The sequence below is a fragment of the Lepidochelys kempii genome, chromosome 1, assembly GCF_965140285.1.
Source record: "Lepidochelys kempii isolate rLepKem1 chromosome 1, rLepKem1.hap1, whole genome shotgun sequence".
Classification (NCBI taxonomy): domain Eukaryota; kingdom Metazoa; phylum Chordata; order Testudines; family Cheloniidae; genus Lepidochelys; species Lepidochelys kempii.
The window spans coordinates 327,886,288-327,905,035 of NC_136380.1; the positions used below are offsets into that span (position 1 = coordinate 327,886,288).

The 18,748-nt window shown below is 39.5% G+C and overlaps 1 protein-coding gene across 4 annotated transcripts in view; it reads left to right on the forward strand.

Moving 5' to 3' along the window:
- ORC5 (origin recognition complex subunit 5) overlaps nucleotides 1-5,653 on the forward strand; it is a 121,136-nt gene extending 115,483 nt beyond the window's left edge. For all 4 annotated transcript variants that reach the window (XR_012156834.2, XM_073328522.1, XM_073328525.1 and 1 more), the window contains one exon: nucleotides 5,101-5,653. Coding sequence is in view for 3 of the 4 variants with exons in the window: in XM_073328522.1 (XP_073184623.1) it covers nucleotides 5,101-5,146 (46 nt within the window). In the remaining variant the exon portion in view is untranslated. The remainder of the gene's footprint in view (nucleotides 1-5,100) is intronic.
- The last annotated feature ends 13,095 nt before the right edge of the window (nucleotides 5,654-18,748 follow it).

Genomic DNA, 18,748 nt, shown 5'->3' on the forward strand with positions numbered 1-18,748 from the left:
AAATAAAACACACAAACTAAGCTTAATACACTAAAGAAACAGGTTACAAATAGTAATTTCTCACTTAAATGTTGTTTTAGGCAGGTTGCAGAGTTTCTGCAGCTCAGGGTTCCAGTTACTTCTCTTCACAGGCTACCCCTGTCTCCTTGCCTTTCCCCAGCTTTGTTCTTTTGTTTCTTCAGGTGTTTTCAGTAGTCTTCCTTCTTAGGCAGGGAGGCAGTAGAGAAGAGCTCTGATTAATTCATTCCCGAGCCTTAAATAGGATTTACGTGTGGTGGGAACCTTTTGTTTCCCTGTTTGACCCCCACACCCTTTGGTGGAAAACTGCCAGCTCAAGATGGTGTCCTGTACCAGGTGACATGATCACATGACCTTGCATGGTCAAAGCAACCCTGAGACAAGATTTATTTGTAATGTCACAGGAAGGAACTTCAGGAAGATGGGAGATCAGCATTTTCAAAGACTCATTGTCTTTCCTAATGGCCCATCCAGGCTCATTCCCTACTGTCTGGTGGGCGTTCCCCAAGTACACACACAGTTGTAATTGTTACATGGTCAATATTCCTAACTTCAGATACAGGACTGGCACATGTGTGGATAACAACATTCAGCAAATCATAACCTTTCCAGTGATACCTCACATGACCCATCTTGCATAAAATATATCTTAGTTATACCATATTCATATTATGAGAATATTTTATGAAGAATATGGGATTCAGCATCACAATGGTAGCTCAACCCTAGCTAATACTTAGCACTTAACACAAAATTTGTTGCCATCAATATATAAAAACCAGCATAGATTATGAGAATTCTTATATATTCTCTCTTGTGTGATCTCCAATTTATATAAGCTAAATCAAACCAGAAAAAAAAAAATCTGTTCCTCTGGAGCCCTCATTTACCTGTGGTCTCTGACAAGGCTCAAGCTCTCCCCATACTAGTCACTAGCTATACAAAGCAGTTAGAGTTGGTGAAACAGCCCAGGAAGAAGTGTGTGCAGTACTTAGACAACAATCATCCCTACGTCTCCTTTGCATCAAATATAAATACCCCTGTCCTCCACCTTTTTTCTGTGTCTAATCAAATACAGAATCAGCTCGTGGATGAGGAGCAGCTAGCCAAAGCTGAACCCAGGCAAGATATGGGATGCTGGCAGGAGGAAAGGAAGCACTTCAAAGATCTGTCCACCTCTAACACATCCAACGGTTGAGGGAACCTACGTTTAGATTTTGACTCATAGCCTTGGGTTCATTTGGACTTCTCCATGTTATTGGATGTCCAAATAGTCTTGTCAGCAAAAAACACCCAGTTCCATATGCAACATGGCCTAATCCTATCTGATTCAGGGCCTGGCCAGAGTGTGAGCCACACAATCCTGTCCTCCAGGCTTTATTGTAACTCACTGTGCCCAGGAATTAAGTCACGTGAATGATGTCTGGAAAAAACTTCCACTGGTTTAAAAAAGAAAAGAAATACAGCAGCTCATCTGCAACACAGTTTGCTGTGAACAAAACCACCCTGGTGCTCTGCTGCTTGTACTGGATCTGAAATGAATAGAATCCAGTTCAAGGACTCTGTCCTGATATTCAAAGTGCTCCATTGAATTGAACCAGGCCACTTGAGAGATTAGCTCTCCCTTTGCAATGTGACCTTCCACCAAACCTATGTTCCATTGGAACTAGGACACTGCCCAGGAGCATAGGGAGGCTCAGAGCATGGAAGCAGAACCTACACTGTGGAACTCACTCCTGCAAGAGAGCAGTTGTTAGTCTTCACCACTTTCAGAACTCAATGCAAAATATAACTTGTTAGCTCAGCTGTCTCTCAGTAGGACCTGCATACACAACACTATTCAAGCCATTTTTGTGAAGGGGAGAGATTATGGTTGTTTCCAGTTAGTTGGACCTGTTGAGATACTACAGTGATGGGGCCATACCTAGATAGTAATTGATAGGTCTGAAAATGTAATTGTAAACAGGGAATCATCGTTGACTGGAGGTGTATGTCTGGTGGGGCCCTTCAGGGACTGGTTCTTGGCCCTATGCTATTTAACATTTTTATTAATGACCTGGAAGAAAATGTAAGATCATGAATGATAGCTTGCAGATGACAAAAAATGGGGGAGTGGTAAATAATGAAGAGTACAGTTCACAATTCAGGTGATCTGAATCACTTGGTAAGCTACTCACAAGCAAACAATGTGCATTTTAATATGGCTAAGTATATACATCTAGGAACAAAGTATGTAGGCCATACTTACAGGATAGCAGGCTCTATCCTGGGAAGCAGTGACTCTGAAAGAGATTGGGGGAGGAGGGGTTGGATAATCAGCTGAACATGAGCTCCCAGCGTAACACTGGGGCCAAAAGGACTAATGTGATCTTTGGGTCCATAAACAGAGGAATCTCAAGTAGGAGTGGAGAAGTTATTTTATTTCCATATTTGGCACTGGTGTGACCGCTGCTGGAATACTGTGTCCAGTTCTGGTGCCCACAGTACAAGAAAGATGTTGATAAATTGGAGAGGGTTCAAAAAAGAGCCATGAGAATTATTAAAGGATTAGAAAACATAGTGATAGACTAAAGGAGTTCAGTCTAGTTAGCTTACCAAAAGAGAATGTTAAGGGGTAACTTGAATATAGTCTATAGGTATCTACATGTGGAACAAATATTTAATAATGGGCTCTTCAATCTAGCAGTGAGATATAACATATTCCAAAGGCTGGAAGTTGAAGCTAAACAAATTCAGACTGGAAATAAGGTGTACATTTTTAACAGTGAGAGTAATTAACTACTGAAACAATTTACCAAGAGTCGTGGCGGAATCTCCATCACAGAAAATTTTTAAAACAGGATTGAATGTTTTTCTTCATGATATGCTCTAGGAATTATTTTTGATGAAGTTTTAGATGATCACAATGGTCCCTTCTGGCCTTGGAATCTGAAAATCTCTATTATGTCTTCTGACATCTTTCTCATTCCCTTTCCTTCTCTGTTTCTTTATCTCATTTCCATTATTTCTATCCCCTTTCCATCCCTCTGTCTGTCATGTTTTTCTAAGAATGACAGGCCGTAGTTACAAAAGAAATTGGTTGGTGCTGTAATCCTACACGTAAGAGATTTTTCCGCCTATACTCCATGGTGCCAGCTGCAGGGTGAAACTTATCTCTGTGATCTAGTAAGATTCATTTGCAAACTGCAGCAGATCGTGCTACCGTGCAAGGGTGCACCTGCCTTTAGTTTCTACTCCGGCTGCTTGCTTCTCCCTCTTGTGGGAAAAGTCATCCTATCAGCAGCAGAAGAAAAGGAGCTTATTCACCACCTCGGCCTCCAAGCAAGCTACTGATTTCTTGTGCCTTGATATGATAGTGCTAAAACAAATTGCTAGTAAATAAAAGTCCCAGTTGTGAGAGTCATCTGGTTTCTCATCTCCATTACCCAGCATATTTCCTAATGTAAGCCTGATGTATTGAAAGGATAGAGAGTAATACCTTCTCTCTGTCATTCAAGCCCTTCGGTTTTTATCTTTGGACTTCTACAAGGAAAAATCAAAGTAATTTCCCTTTGTTTTTGAAACAAAAATTAAAGTTTGCAAAGTTACCTTTGTGGAGAGGCACATAATCACATTTCTCCTCCCTGTAGAATTCCTACATGGTCAATGCTACTTGTGTGCAGTCATTTTCTTCTCTGCCACAGAGATCCATTTATCACGTAGTTCTAAAATATTTCAGCAGGTCTTCGTACCTTCTGCAGACAAACTCCTTTGTTTGCCTTGTGCTATTACATTTTTTCGGTTGTTGTAGTTTGAAGGCAAGGGGCACATATGTCATTAGAAGTTTTAAACTATTGTTCAGATACCTCCAAATTTAAGAAGTAGGTTAATTCAGGTCTTCCTTTGCAACTGCAGGAGGAAGCTTTTGTGTGTGTTGAATGTGGCAGTTCTTGTCATACGGTCACTACTGGTACTAATCATGATGACATGATGATTACAATAGTTTTTCATTTAGTAGCTGGTAAGGTTAACGTTTGTCAGAATGAGTGAGTGTTACTTTAGAAAGCCTTATAAGTAAGGTACTTACTTGTACCTCTCTCTGACATTACAGAATATAATATTGCCATAGTTCACTTCATTTAGCTTTATAATGGTTTTAATAAGTAGACTTCAGAAAACATATTATATATCTCAGGAATTTCTTGATTTTCTGTGCCCAATACAATACTTTGTAGAAACTTTTTTAAAATGTAGATTGCAAAGTGATGTGTGAGCCAAGAATATAAAATGAGTGGCCTGACAAATAAGACATCCAATTAGTTAATCTTTACTTTGCATTGTGATCAGCTATTTTTGCAGCACTGAATACTTTTTTAATTTTATACTTGTCATTATATCCAGTAATTTTGGTCATTTATTCAAATAGTAACCCCAAAAACCTGAATGTTAGATTGTACAGCAGAATGAGTTTGGAGAAAACAATTAATTACATGTTTTACTCCACTGCTATTTTATTCTCCCCGCCATCAAAGTACAAAAGTATACATTAAAATCTTCTATCCTATTGAGTAGCATTCTTGGATTTTTCAAATTTAGCTATGAACATGGGTCAACTAGTGTCAAGACTGAAAGAATGCAGACTGCAAATGAGTACAGATGAAGGAGTTATGCAGTACATAATGCTAAAACAGGTGGTTTGGAAGAGGAACAAAATGTTTAATAGCTTAAAAGATTGCTGCTCTGCATCTCCAACTAGTGTATCGTGTTTACCAGGCTAAAGAAATAAATTGCTGTCAACTTAGATCTAAGTTTGTTTTTACAGCCTAAAGAGTCTTTCTTTCAATCTTTCAATCCTTGGTAAGGGATTCCTTTATTGATGTATTAAATTCCTCTAAAGTTTAAACAATCAAAAGACTAATACTATAAATAATGATGTCTTTATACAATTTAAATTCTGTAATTCAGTGTCTTATTTTATTTATCTCTGAGGAATTGGTTGCTATCTGTTGCAAAGAGTGTCTTGTGTGCATTGTCACCAAACAGATTACAGTCTGAGCACTCGAGGGTTTATTGTTCTAAAATACTGTATGTTTTTGTTTACAGGACCGTGAACTTCGACATAATAAAGTACTTGTATGATTTCTTGTGAAAACAAGCCTCCCAGCCATATGGACACCGTGACAATGACTAAAGCAAGCTGTGTTCCTCTATCTACTTAGCTGGCCAGGGAGAGGAGCATTTTGGCTCTCCTGGATTTGTCCAAACAGGTGCTGGCCCAGCATGCAATCAGATGAAAATATTCTGATTGGTCTGGGTGGATCTGAGCAGAGGACTGTTTACCGGGGACCCTGGAGTATTTGGAAGCAATGTGTTAATTATAAACAGCAGGGTTTGAGCACAATCTGTTCTACTCTTAATGATGTTATCTTAACACTGAAATTGCCTGAAACCCATTTACTTAGGACTACATTTTGCTCTATGAACTATCCCCTGTGCTTTGAACATGGCAGCAGCCCTTGTTTGTATGCCCAGTCTTTTCACTTCCTCTCTGCAGGAATCTTTGCAATTGCCTGCCAAAGCAGCTTTTCCTAACGCCACCATTTTAAGAGAGTGAAGCAGCAAAATATAATAAACGTAAGTGCATGTTTAAAATCAAGCTGGTGTATGCTTATCTGTGGATCATATATAGATTAGATGTTCAACTCACATATATAGGGATTATGATAGGAAAACCCTGAATTTATTAGCACAGAATTTATCTTGAGACCCACTTGTAAATGTTAACCTTAAAACCTCCTTTTTACCACGTTTTTAAAAAAATCAAATTTTAAAATGTATGACTGCTAAATCTATCATTTACATGCTAGATGCCAATACTGGCAGGGCTTTTCCACTTACCAGCTTTCAAGGAGCTTTTTATTTAAATATTCCTGTAGTTCTTTTGAGCTCAGCCAGAGTTTCTTGAGTGCAAAATTCTTGTGCAGTTCTCAGTGGAAATATTTTAGCATAGTGTGTTATTGAAGCAAAGCAATCTAGTTTGACATATACTTGTAAGTACACTCTAAAGCCAGGGTATATACTATAGTTTGGTGCAGCATGGGTTCTTCTGCATTAACGTGTATGGAAGATAAAGATTCAGCAAGTAGCATGATGTACCTGTTGCACGCTATTCTTAGCAGAGAAAACACTACAGTCTGAAAGAGGCAAAAAGTTGAACATATGTTATCATACCGTAAAGCCTTTATCACACTTGCTGAGAAACTCCAACACTTAATTTTCAAAACATCCAAGTTTTCAGCTTCAAAAACTTTTTTTTGTTAACCAAAAATCATGTATGATAGGGTAACCGTAGTTTGTAATAAATTCTAAATTCCCTTCACTTTTCAGAATCAGATGCTAGGCTAACCACTAAATGGCATTTTTTTTAATTGCACTAGAAACTTGAGCAAGAATGTGCAGTATAGGATTTTGAGAGTTCCAGCATCTATTCCTGGGAGTCAAAGAAGGGGACACTAGGAAATTTTAGCTGGCTGAACACAAACTGGATCACCTGCTGTGTAATACATACCTACAGGAGCACATCACAGCTTTGCAAGCTATGTTGTCATCTAGTCCAATTCCAGATAAGCTTTAAGGTCTACAAAGTCCTCCAATGGCTGGGCCCTGACTCTTCTCCACAATCTACCACATCAGGAACTCTGACATAAGCAAAGCCCAGTCTGAAGCTCTCAATGATGATGGGTAAGGTTTTATTGGTGGCAAATCCAACTTGTGGAATCCCCTTTCACCAGAAATCAGGATGACTCCAAATCCTTAGCATGTTCAGAATAAAATGTAAGAATTTAAAAAAAAAGTTCCTAAAATAGAAGTGTGTCCGAGCCACATTTATGTGATTATTCCTGCTATTTCTAGTCAAAAGCAAACTCCATGTGCACAAGGGATGGTGGAAAGCAAAGTCCTCTAGACTATATACTGCTCTACATAATTTTGCTGGTGCATCGATACTGTGGTGGATGGGTTTATTGGAGATACATAGACATCGGAAATGTGAATCTGGCCTCCTATAGGGGAGTACAACTAGTTTTCTTGCCATGATGTTCAACATACAAATTATTAAAGAACATCCTCAAATTGTTGTATGATAAAAGAGAAATGCATCTATTGCCAGCCTGACACTGTTTGGTTCAATGGATTGGGCAAATGTGCTTAAAAGACAGATCTGTAGATGTAGGAGCTGGGTATACCTTTGAGACCATCCTGAGAGTATGGCACAAATTAAAATCCAACTCACTCTTTTTTCTTTTCCATGTGTCATTTGGCAGAATTGTGGGCTACCACCCACCATATGCTATCCCCAAAGCCTTTAGTAAAACTAATACACCAAACAATATTAAAAATGTAAGGTTGTCCGTAACTCTGAAATGTTCATAGCTCTGAACAAAACGTTATAGTGGTTCTTTCGAAAGTTTGCAACTAAACATTGACTTATTACAGCTTTTAAACTTTACTATGGAGAAGAAAAATGCTGCTTTCCCTTTATTTTTTTAGTAGTTTACATTTAACACAGTACTGTACTGTTGCCTTTTTTGGTCTCTACTGCTGCCTGATTGTGTACCAAATGAGGTGTGTGGTTGACTTGTCAGCTCATAACTCTGAGGTTCTACTGTACATGTGTTGTACCAGTCTTCTGGGCCTTTTTGGACCTTTGGTTTCCTTTAACATTGGCTAATGTATGTAAATACATTGATCTTTGTAATGTGACAGCAAATTGAGCCAAATCCAATATTTTTCTTGTCATGTGGTTGCATTAATTTCAGAGTCTCAAATTGCACAACAGTTCAAATATAGAGGTTTCGGGGTTTACCTGCAGCTGCTTATTATGTTATGCATAATGAGCGGGGTCCTGCAGGGATCAGTTCTGGGTCTGGTTCTGTTCAATATCTTCATCAATGATTTAGATAATGGTATAGAGAGTACACTTAAAAAGTCTGCAGATGATACCAAGCTGGGAGGGGTTGCAAATGCTTTGGAGGATAGGATTAAAATTCAAAATGATCTGGACAAACTGGAGAAATGGTCTGAAGTAAATAGGATGAAATTCAATAAGGACAAATGCAAAGTACTCCATTTAGGAAGGAACAACTAGTTGCACACATATAACATGGGAAATGACTGCCTAGGAAGGAGTACTGCGGAAAGGGATCTGGGGGTCATAATGGACCACAAGCTAAATATGAGTCAACAGTGTAGCACTGTTGCAAAAAAAGCAAACGTCATTCTGGGATGTATTAACAGGAGTATTGTAAGCAAGACACGAGAAGTAATTCTTCTGCTCTATTCCGTGCTGATTAAGCCTTTTCTGGAGTTTTGTGTCCAGGTCTGGGCTCCACATTTCATGGAAGATGTGGACAAATTGGAGAAAGTCCAGAGAAGAGCAACAAAAATTATTAGATGTCCACAAAACATGACCTACAAGGGAAGATTAGAAAAAATCGGGTTTGTTTAGTCTGGAAAAGAGAAGGCTAAGAGAGGACATGATAGCAGTTTTCAAGTACATAAAAGGTTGTTACAAGGAGGAGGGAGATGAATTGTTGTTCTTAACCTCTGAGGATGGGACAAGAAGCAATGGGCTTAAATTGCCGCAAGGGATGTTTCAGTTGGACATTGGAAAAATTTCCTAATGTCAGGGTGGTTAAGCACTGGAATAAATTACCTAAGGAGGTTGTGGAATCTCCATCATTGGAGATTTTTAAGAGTAGGTTAGACAACTACCTGTCAGGAATGGTCTTGATAATACTTAGTCCTGACATGAGTGCAGGGGATTGGACTAGATGACCTCTCAAGGTCCCTTCCAGTCCTATAATTCTGTGATTATTAATTATGTTTATTATGGTAGTGCTGAAGGTGTAACCAAGAATGGGGCACCCATTGTGCTAGGCACTGTATATGCACAGAGTAGGTGGTCCCTTCCCAAAAAGCATACAGTCTAAGTGGACAAGACAGACAGAGGGTGGAGGGAAGAGATAGAACATGCCAGCAGACTGAATAATGTGATGGCAGCGAATGTCATATTAGTTGCTTGATTTTTTTATTACATTTCATAACATCCTTTTTAGAATTACACTATTGCTGAACTTAAAAAAAAATAATGAAAATTTGGAACTGGAAAAGATGTTTCTGAAAATGTCTATATTATAACAATGATTTTTTTCAGTATACCCATACGTGTTTTAGAAAAGTTCTTCAAGGCCACAACCAGGTCAGGAACTTCATTGGGTTAGGTCCTGTACAGAACAAGACCTCCAGTTACTGCCCCAAAGAGCTTATTGTTTAACATTGCACAATTGCAGTTCCTTCTTCCATCATTTTAACTCTCTCCGACCATACTTGGGCTGAACATTTGAGCAGAAATCTGGTGGGAATCACTCAGCCTGAAATTATGAATAAATAATACAGTTCATGGTCCATATTTGGCAAATGTCTGCTGATATACGAGTCAGAGTCAAAAACCTTGACAAATGCCTTGTTATGCAGTAATCCAGCCATACGACTAAATAGAAGTATTACTGTAGTTTGCAACTGGGAAAATATACATTCACTTGCACTAAGGAATACATACGTCAAGGGACAATTTAAATCTCTTGTACAGTGCTAAGCAGAACATTCATTCTCTGGCGCCTCTTTCTTCAATATTTCCATTCTTGCCATACTTCTCAAGCTGCTAAGGCTCAAATGTGGGACACAATGTATGACAGAGACCCAAAATAAGGGACACAAATTAATTATGCAGGAAACTGAAAATGCTATGGGATTTCTTCCTTTAGTGTAAATAACTCCAGAACATCATAGCTTCGTGACTATTTGATGTAAATAATTTTCAACCTAAAAGTGGGAACAAATTCAAATTTGTGAGAGATGTAGGTAATTTTGGGACTAAAATGAGTGATGTCCCTCTAAATGAGGTACATTTTGAGAGAGATGCAGTTGTCAACTTTGCTAAGGACCCATTAGACAAAACAACTATCCTTAAAAACTAATTCCTCTCTCTGCCCTTTTGAAAGACATCTCCCAGTGATATAAAACTTACTGCTAAATCAGCAGAATAAGAATGGGCAAGGTGATTGAAGTGTGGAGGATTGATGTAGACTAACTATACTGACAGGTTTCAGAGTAGCAGCCGTGTTAGTCTGCATTTGCAATAAGGAAAGGAGTATTTGTGGCACCTTAGAGACTAACCAATTTATTTGAGCATAAGCTTTCATGAGCTACAGCTCACTTCATCGAATGCATCCGATGTACTCCTTTTCTTTTTACTAACTATACTGATGATGAATAGCAGGATTTGTTCCATTAAACTAGAAATATTTCTATAATCTACATCTATAAATTACTACAATGTGCCTATTATTGTATAACATGGAATGTGAAAGTTACCAGGCTGAGATTTCACTTATGGGTGAAATCCTGGCCCCGTCGAATTCAATGGCAAAACTCCTGTTGACTCCAGTGAAGCCAGGATTTTGCCCCTTGTTGATACACATGGTGTGGTCTTTAGAATTGTGGCAAGAAGATAGAGCAAGATAATTGTTCTCCCAACTAGCAGTCCCCAAGTATTTTTGCACAACCAGGGTGTAAACAAACTTACGACAGATAGTTATGAAAATATTTTCATATTTTATCATCCAAAAGAGACATTACAAGGAATTACATTACATTAGAGAAATCCTATAAACTCATAACTCCTGGCTTCAAATACTCAGTCTCATTCTTCTGGGAAAGGTTGTGCCCCAAACTTCCACTAGTTCTGGGATATAAAACAAGAAAAGACCAAATTATTTTTAAATATAACCCTCAAGTCCTTAATATTAGTCTAGGCACTATTAATTTCCTGGCTTAATGTTCAGTCTACCTGTAACAAGAGGTGTACATTCCCTAATGTGCAGCGTAAGTAGCTGTTGGCTTCCCTTTATTGGTTTAGGGGGTTATTTTGGATTATAAATTGGTATTAACACAGTTGCAACTAAAGAGTTGCCATGGGCTGGACTCTCCCTTTGCACTGGCAGAGAAAAGCTAAAGATGACAGTGCTGGCCAAGGCAATCTGCAGTGGGGAGCAGCAGGTTCTGCAGGACAGTAGTCAGGTGAGGGTGTAGCCTGATATGCCACCTGTTGCACTCCACCCACAGAATTTCTGAGCAGAAATCCATCCAAGAGTAAATGTTCCAGTTGGCATTGACTTCCCCTCTGTTTTCTAATTGCAAAATAGCAAATCATGCAAAAGGTCCTCATCCTTGGATATATCCAGCTGAGGTAGTGATTTGAATCAATTAGCAAGGTGAATTAAATGCAGTGAGAAACTTTGTGTTTCAAATTGTTGGATTGGCTCTGCTAGAATGTTGAATGGATGAATGCTTAACAGAAAAAAGCATAAAGAAAAGGAGTACTTGTGGCACCTTAGAGACTAACCAATTTATTTGAGCATAAGCTTTCGTGAGCTACAGCTCACTTCATCGGATGCATACTGTGGAAAGTGTAGAAGATCTTTTTATACACACAAAGCATGAAAAAATACCTTCCCCCACCCCACTTTCCCATTGCTAATAGCTTATCTAAAGTGGCCACTCTCCTTACAATGTGTATGATAATCAAGGTGGGCCATTTCCAGCACAAATCCAGGGTTTAACAAGAACATCTGAGGAGGGGGGAGGGGTAGGAAAGAACAAGGGGAAATAGGTTACCTTGCATAATGACTTAGCCACTCCCAGTCTCTATTCAAGCCTAAGTTAATTGTATCCAATTTGCAAATGAATTCCAATTCAGCAGTCTCTCGCTGGAGTCTGGATTTGAAGTTTTTTTTGTTTTAATATCACAACTTTCATGTCTGTAATCACATGACCAGAGAGATTGAAGTGTTCTCCGACTGGTTTATAAATGTTATAATTCTTGACATCTGATTTGTGTCCATTTATTCTTTTACGTAGAGACTGTCCAGTTTGACCAATGTACATGGCAGAGGGGCATTGCTGGCACATGATGGCATATATCACATTGGTGGATGTGCAGGTGAACAAGCCTCTGATAGTGTGGCTGATGTTATTAGGCCCTGTGATGGTGTCCCCTGAAAAGATATGTGAGCACAGTTGGCAACGGGCTTTGTTGCAAGGATAGGTTCCTGGGTTAGTGGTTCTGTTGTGTGGTATGTGGTTGCTGGTGAGTATTTGCTTCAGGTTGGGGGACTGTCTGTAGGCAAGGATTGGCCTGTCTCCCAAGATTTGTGAGAGTGTTGGGTCATCCTTCAGGATAGGTTGTTGATCCTTAATAATGCATTGGAGGGGTTTTAGTTGGTGGCTGAAGGTGGCGGCTAGTGGCGTTCTGTTGTTTTCTTTGTTAGGCCTGTCCTGTAGTAGGTAACTTCTGGGAACTCTTCTGGCTCTATCAATCTGTTTCTTCACTTCCGCAGGTGGCTATTGTAGTTGTAAGAATGCTTGATAGAGATCTTGTAGGTGTTTGTCTCTGTCTGAGGGGTTGGAGAAAATGCGGTTGTATCGCAGAGCTTGGCTGTAGACAATGGATCGTGTGGTGTGGTCAGGGTGAAAGCTGGAAGCATATAGGTAGGAATAGCGGTCAGTAGGTTAGTAGGCCAGTCGGAGAACACTTCAATCTCTCTGGTCACGCAATTACAGACATGAAAGTTGCGATATTACAACAAAAAAACTTCAAATCCATACTCCAGAGAGAGACTGCTGAATTGGAATTCATTTGCAAATTGGATACAATTAATTTAGGCTTGAATAGAGACTGGGGGTGGCTAAGTCATTATGCAAGGTAACCTATTTCCCCTTGTTTTTTCCTACCCCCCCCCCCCCCGCACCCCCTAGAAGTTCTTGTTAAACCCTGGATTTGTGCTGGAAATGGCCCACCTTGATTATCATACACATTGTAAGGAAAGTGATCACTTTAGATAAGCTATTACGAGCAGGAGAGTGGGGTGGGGAGAGGTATTTTTTCATGCTTTGTGTGTATAAAAAGATCTTGTGTACTTTCCACAGTATGCATCCGATGAAGTGAGCTGTAGCTCACGAAAGCTTATGCTCAAATAAATTGGTTAGTCTCTAAGGTGCCACAAGTACTCCTTTTCTTTTTGCGAATATGGACTAACACGGCTGCTACTCTGAAACCAGAAAAAAGCATGTTTTTTTTGTCTCAACTTTCACCATAACCTGTCCATTGTCTTCAGTCAGTCGATCCAGATAAATTGTATGCAGTACAGCTGTTGAACTATATACAGTGTGTGTGGTTTTATTTCTTGCATTCATGTGTGTTTAATTTATCAGAACAATTAAAGAAAATTAGATTAAAAAAAATCTACAAATACATTCTGTGTTCCAGCTTCCTTCAAAAGCACATGCATGGAGTTCTTTCTAGGTATACAGTGTGAAAATGTGTGTGCAATAAATTACATTGGAGGAATTTTTTTTTAAAGAAAAGTCAGTTGAAATGCATTATTTGGACATTCTGAAGACCACCCTGTTCGTTGTACGTAATATAATTTTTTACACTAGCAATATATTGGTCTAATATAGTGCTGGTTTAATAGCCAAACATATATGAGTATTTAAATAATATCAAAAGGATATTATTAGGGCTGTTGATTAATTAACTCAAAAAGTTAATTGTGATTAAAAAAATTAATCACAATTAATTGCACCGTTAAACAATAGATTCATAGATATTTAGGTCAGAAGGGACCATTATGATCATCTAGTCTGAACTCCTGCACAATGCAGGCCACAGAATTTCACCCACCACTCCTGCAAAAAATCTCACACCTATATCTGTGCTATTGAAGTCCTCAAATCGTAGTTTAAAGACTTCAAGGAGCAGAGAATCCTCCAGCAAGTGACCCGTGCCCCATGCTACAGAGGAAGGTGAAAAACCTCCAGGGCCTTTTCCAATCTGCCCTGGAGGAAAATTTCTTCCCAACCCCAAATATGGCGATCAGCTAAACCCTGAGCATATGGGCAAGATTCATCAGCCAGATACTACAGAAAATTCTTTCCTGGGTAACTCAGATCCCACCCCATCTAACATCCCATCACAGGCCATTGGGCCTATTTACCATGAATATTTAATTACCAAAACCATGTTATCCCATCATACCATCTCCTCCATAAACTTATCGAGTTTAATCTTAAAGCCAGATAGATCTTTTGCCCCCACTGCTTCCCTTGGAAGGCTGTTCCAAAACTTCACTCCTCTGATGGTTAGAAACCTTCGTCTAATTTCTAGTCTAAATTTCCTGGTGGCCAGTTTATATCCATTTGTTCTTGTGTCCACATTGGTACTGAGCTTAAATAATTCCTCTCCCTCTCTGGTATTTATCCCTCTGATATATTTATAGAGAGCAATCATATCTCCCCTCAACCTTCTTTTAGTTAGGCTAAACAAGCCAAGCTCCTTGAGTCTCCTTTCATAAGACAAGTTTTCCATTCCTCGGATCATCCTAGTAGCCCTTCTCTGTACCTGTTCCAGTTTGATTCATCCTTCTTAAACATGGGAGACCAGAACTGCACACAGTATTCCAGGTGAGGTCTCACCAGTGCCTTGTATAACGGTACTAAAACCTACTTATCCCTACTGGAAATACCTCTCCTGATGCATCCCAAGACCGCATTAGCTTTTTTCACGGCCATATCACATTGGCGGCTCATTCTATGATCAACCAATACTCCAAGGTCCTTTTCCTCCTCCGTTACTTCTAATTGATGCATCCCTAGCTTATAACTAAAATTCTTGTTATTAATCCCTAAATGCATAACCTTACACTTCTCACTATTAAATTTCAATTGAAATTTATTAAATATTTTGGATGTTTTTCTACATTTTCAAATATATTGATTTCTATTAGAACACAATACAAAGTGTACAGTGCTCAGTTTATTATTTTTATTACAAATATTTGCACTATAAAAATATTAAAATAGTATTTTTCAATTCACCTCATACAAGTACTGTACTGCAATCACTCTCTTTATCATGAAACTAACTTACAAATGTAGATTTTTTTTGTTGCATTACTGCACTGAAAAACAAAACCATGTAAAACTTTAGAGCCTACAAGTCCACTCAGTCCTACTTCTTGTTCAGCCAAATCGCTAAGACAAACAAGTTTGTTTACATTTTCGGGAGATAATGCTGCCTCCTTCTTATTTACAATGTCACCTGAAAGTGAGAACAGGCATTCGCATGGCACTTTTGTAGCCAGCATTCCAAGGTATTTACATGCCAGATATGCTAAACATTCATATGCCCCTTCATGCTTCAGCCACCATTCCAGAGGGCATGCTGATGATGCTTGTTATAACAAAAAAGTTCATTAAATTGTGACTGAACTCCTTGAGGGAAAATTGTATGTCTCCTGTTCTGTTTTACCCACATTCTGCCGTATACATTTCACACTGTAGCAGTCTCAGATGACCCAGCATGTTGTTCATTTTAAGAACACGTTCACAGCAGATTTGCCAAAAAGCAAAGAAAGTACCAATGTGAGATTTCTAAAAATAGCTACAGCACTTGGCCTAAGGTTTAAAAATCTGAAGTGCAGTCCAAAAATCTGAGCGGGACAAGGTGTGGAGCATGCTTTCAGAAGTCTTAAAAGAGCAACACTCAGATGCAGAAACTACAGAACCCGAACCACCAAAAAAGAAAATCAACCTTGTGCTGGTGGCATCTGACTCAGATGATGAAAATGAACATGCGTCAGTCCACTCTGCTTTGGATCGTTATTGAGCAGAACCAGTCATCAACATGGATACATGTCTTCTGGAATGGTGGTTGAAGCATGAAGGGACATATGAATCTTTAGCACACTTGAGTTGACCACGCTGATTCTCTTCCTCCACCCCACCATGCTTGGTGAGGAGCCCCCTGGATTCCTTCCAACCCCTGGGAGACAGAACACCAATGGGGCTCCCAGACAAGAGAATGACAAGGAGCCAGATGGAATTTCAGTCTCTTCCCCATTCCCCAGACCCTCCCCAGATACCAGGACACTGTCCTACAAAGAGGAAGAGAAAGCGGTAAGAAGAAAATTGGCAAGGGAGGATGTGGGAGAGGGGAAATGATTCAACTTCCCAGTGGCAAAAGACTTGATTTAGTTCTGCTTTTTCTAGTTGTTATAAAGTGCTTATTACCATGGTATTAAGGGTTGGGTTAAACCTAATTGAAACTGGTGAGTATACCTACCGCCCTTCATTTAAGATAGTTGCTATAAACTAGTAAGCTCTTTCATGGAAGCTGGTAGCTGATGCAATTGAGTCCTCCAAAGAAAGGCATTTATGAGACAAACTCAGAAGTATGTGAGCGGAGCAGCTTCACTGGGTATTGTTTTAATAGAGATGTGTGTGTGTGAGGAGAAAAAAAATAGCCTAATTAATTACATGATCACATGCTATCTCATAAGGCATATGCACAAGAGGTCTAAATTAAGGTTGCACAGGCATCCTTAATTCTGCCATTTTGTAACTTTTAAGTACTTGATGTTACAACCTTCAAAATTCTATTAATGTAGTTTTGTGTGTCACTTCACAGGTTTTTAAAAATTTAAACTGGGAGGAAGGTGGGACAGAGAAAAAGAGGCTCCAGTAGGTGTAGCTATATTGACTCCTACATGGTTGATCAACAACATTGGAGCCTTTAAACCCGCAGCACAGAGCTCTGCCACTTGAGCTGAGTAATGGATAGCAGCAGGTTGTCAGGCTCTATGTGGACCAACCACAAGATGGAAATGAGACACAGGTTGCCATGGGTTTTGCAGCTATTTACTGATAGCAGGGGAATAACAAATAACACACAGTACCAACTGAAGTTTGTGATGGTGGAAGGTTAGCACACAGATTCTTCTTGGGGAATTCAGCCATACAAACACTGGATCTGATCAGGGTACAATGTCAGAATGTTATAGCTGTGGTGCAAGAAACAAAAGGGAGAATCCAATGGACAATAGAGACAATTTTAAAAGCATACGAGCAATGGCAAATGGGTGCGACTGGAAGTACATCCCACAGTGGAACCTGTGTGCTTAGCATGAAGGAAAATTCCAGTGGTCCTACATAATCCAGCACACAAGGAGCTTGAAAGGCTGCAGAGCAGGGCTATCATAGCAGTTGTAGAGGCCAGAACAGCCTGGGTAAGCAGCATGGTGGTGGTAAAAACAAAAATCCCACATTGGGCAAATTACAGAGCTCCATAGACCCATAGCCATTGAACTGGGCACTGAAAAGATGCCACTTCCATTGCCCAAAATTGACATTTTGCCAAAACTTTCCAAAGCCAGAAGCTTTACAGCTTGATGTGAGGAATGGGTTTTGGCACTTACGGCTGGATAAAGAGTCCAGGACGCTGACAACTTTTGCAACACCATTTGGGTATTCCAGATGGCTGCGCATGTCGATGGGCAGAAGCCCAGGACCAGAGGTGTTCCAAAGAAGACTCGCCCAAGTGCTGGAAGGGCTGCCTGGAGTGAAAATAATTGCAAATAACTTCATTGTAGGTGAAGGGAACAATGATACAGAAGCAGAACAAGACAACAAAAAACGACAAGCTTTTCTACGGTGATGCAGGATGAGAACATAAAACTGCATCCAGAAAAAAATGCAACTTAAACACTATGGGGTGACATATGTTGGACATCTGCTCCTAGCAGAGGGACAGAAAGCAGATCTCAACAGGATCAAGAAAGTCAGAGACATGCCAGCTCCAATAGACATGAAATGGGTACAGAGCTTGACAGGAATGACAGTTTTTCTGTCCAAATTCTGTCCACATCTAGCTGCAGTAGCAGAGCCCATTGATAACTACTCTTTTAAGTATGGTCTTTAACCAGCTATGCACCCACCTTATAGTAGGAGCTAGACCACATTTCCCTACTTTGCTTATGAGAATGTGATGTTGGGTGAAACCTGTGATGTGCTGAAACCTTACTAAAAATCAGGATAAATCATATCTACTGCTTTTCTCCTACTGACTAGGCCAGTAACCCTGACAAACAAGGAAATTCGGTTGGTTTGGTATGGCTTGATCTTTACAAATCTATGTTGCCTCTTACTTATTATCCTATTGTCCTAGCTGCTTACAAATTGGATTAATAACTTATTTCAATATCTTTCCAAGAATTGAAGTTAGGCTGACTGGTCTAAAATTCCCCGGCTCCTCTTTGTTTCCAATTTTTAAAGATGGGTACTTTTCCTGAGGATCCAGCCATTAGAGTGACACAAGGAGGACAGGTCTAAAGAAGTTGTGAGAGGTGCAGTGGCACCCTGGTCATACGAGGTAACTACGCAAGTGGGACAACTGATCCAAAGGAACAGAAGAGACAAGCCAGCAGATACAACACCCCGAAAGAGCCTTCAGAGATAACCACAGAACGGAGAGACAGAATAATAGAAACATAGGGCTGAAAGGGACCTTGGGAGAGCCTGAAATGGTTAGAACTATTTGCTCTCTCTCTTGTCTAAATATATAGAAAAACTCAGGCCACAAAAGTGTCAGTAACCCATTTGCTATTTACATGTCAAATGGTTCTGGCTGGTTAAAAATACTGAATTTGAAGTGTGTTTATATCAAAAGAATAAAGCAGTGCACGTTGCTTTAAGAATCTGTGCTTGTAAGTTGCTGAGAAAGTATTTTGTTTTATTTTCAGTAGATTATGCAACAATTTTATGCTAACCTTTTCTGTTTTGAATTCTGTTCTAC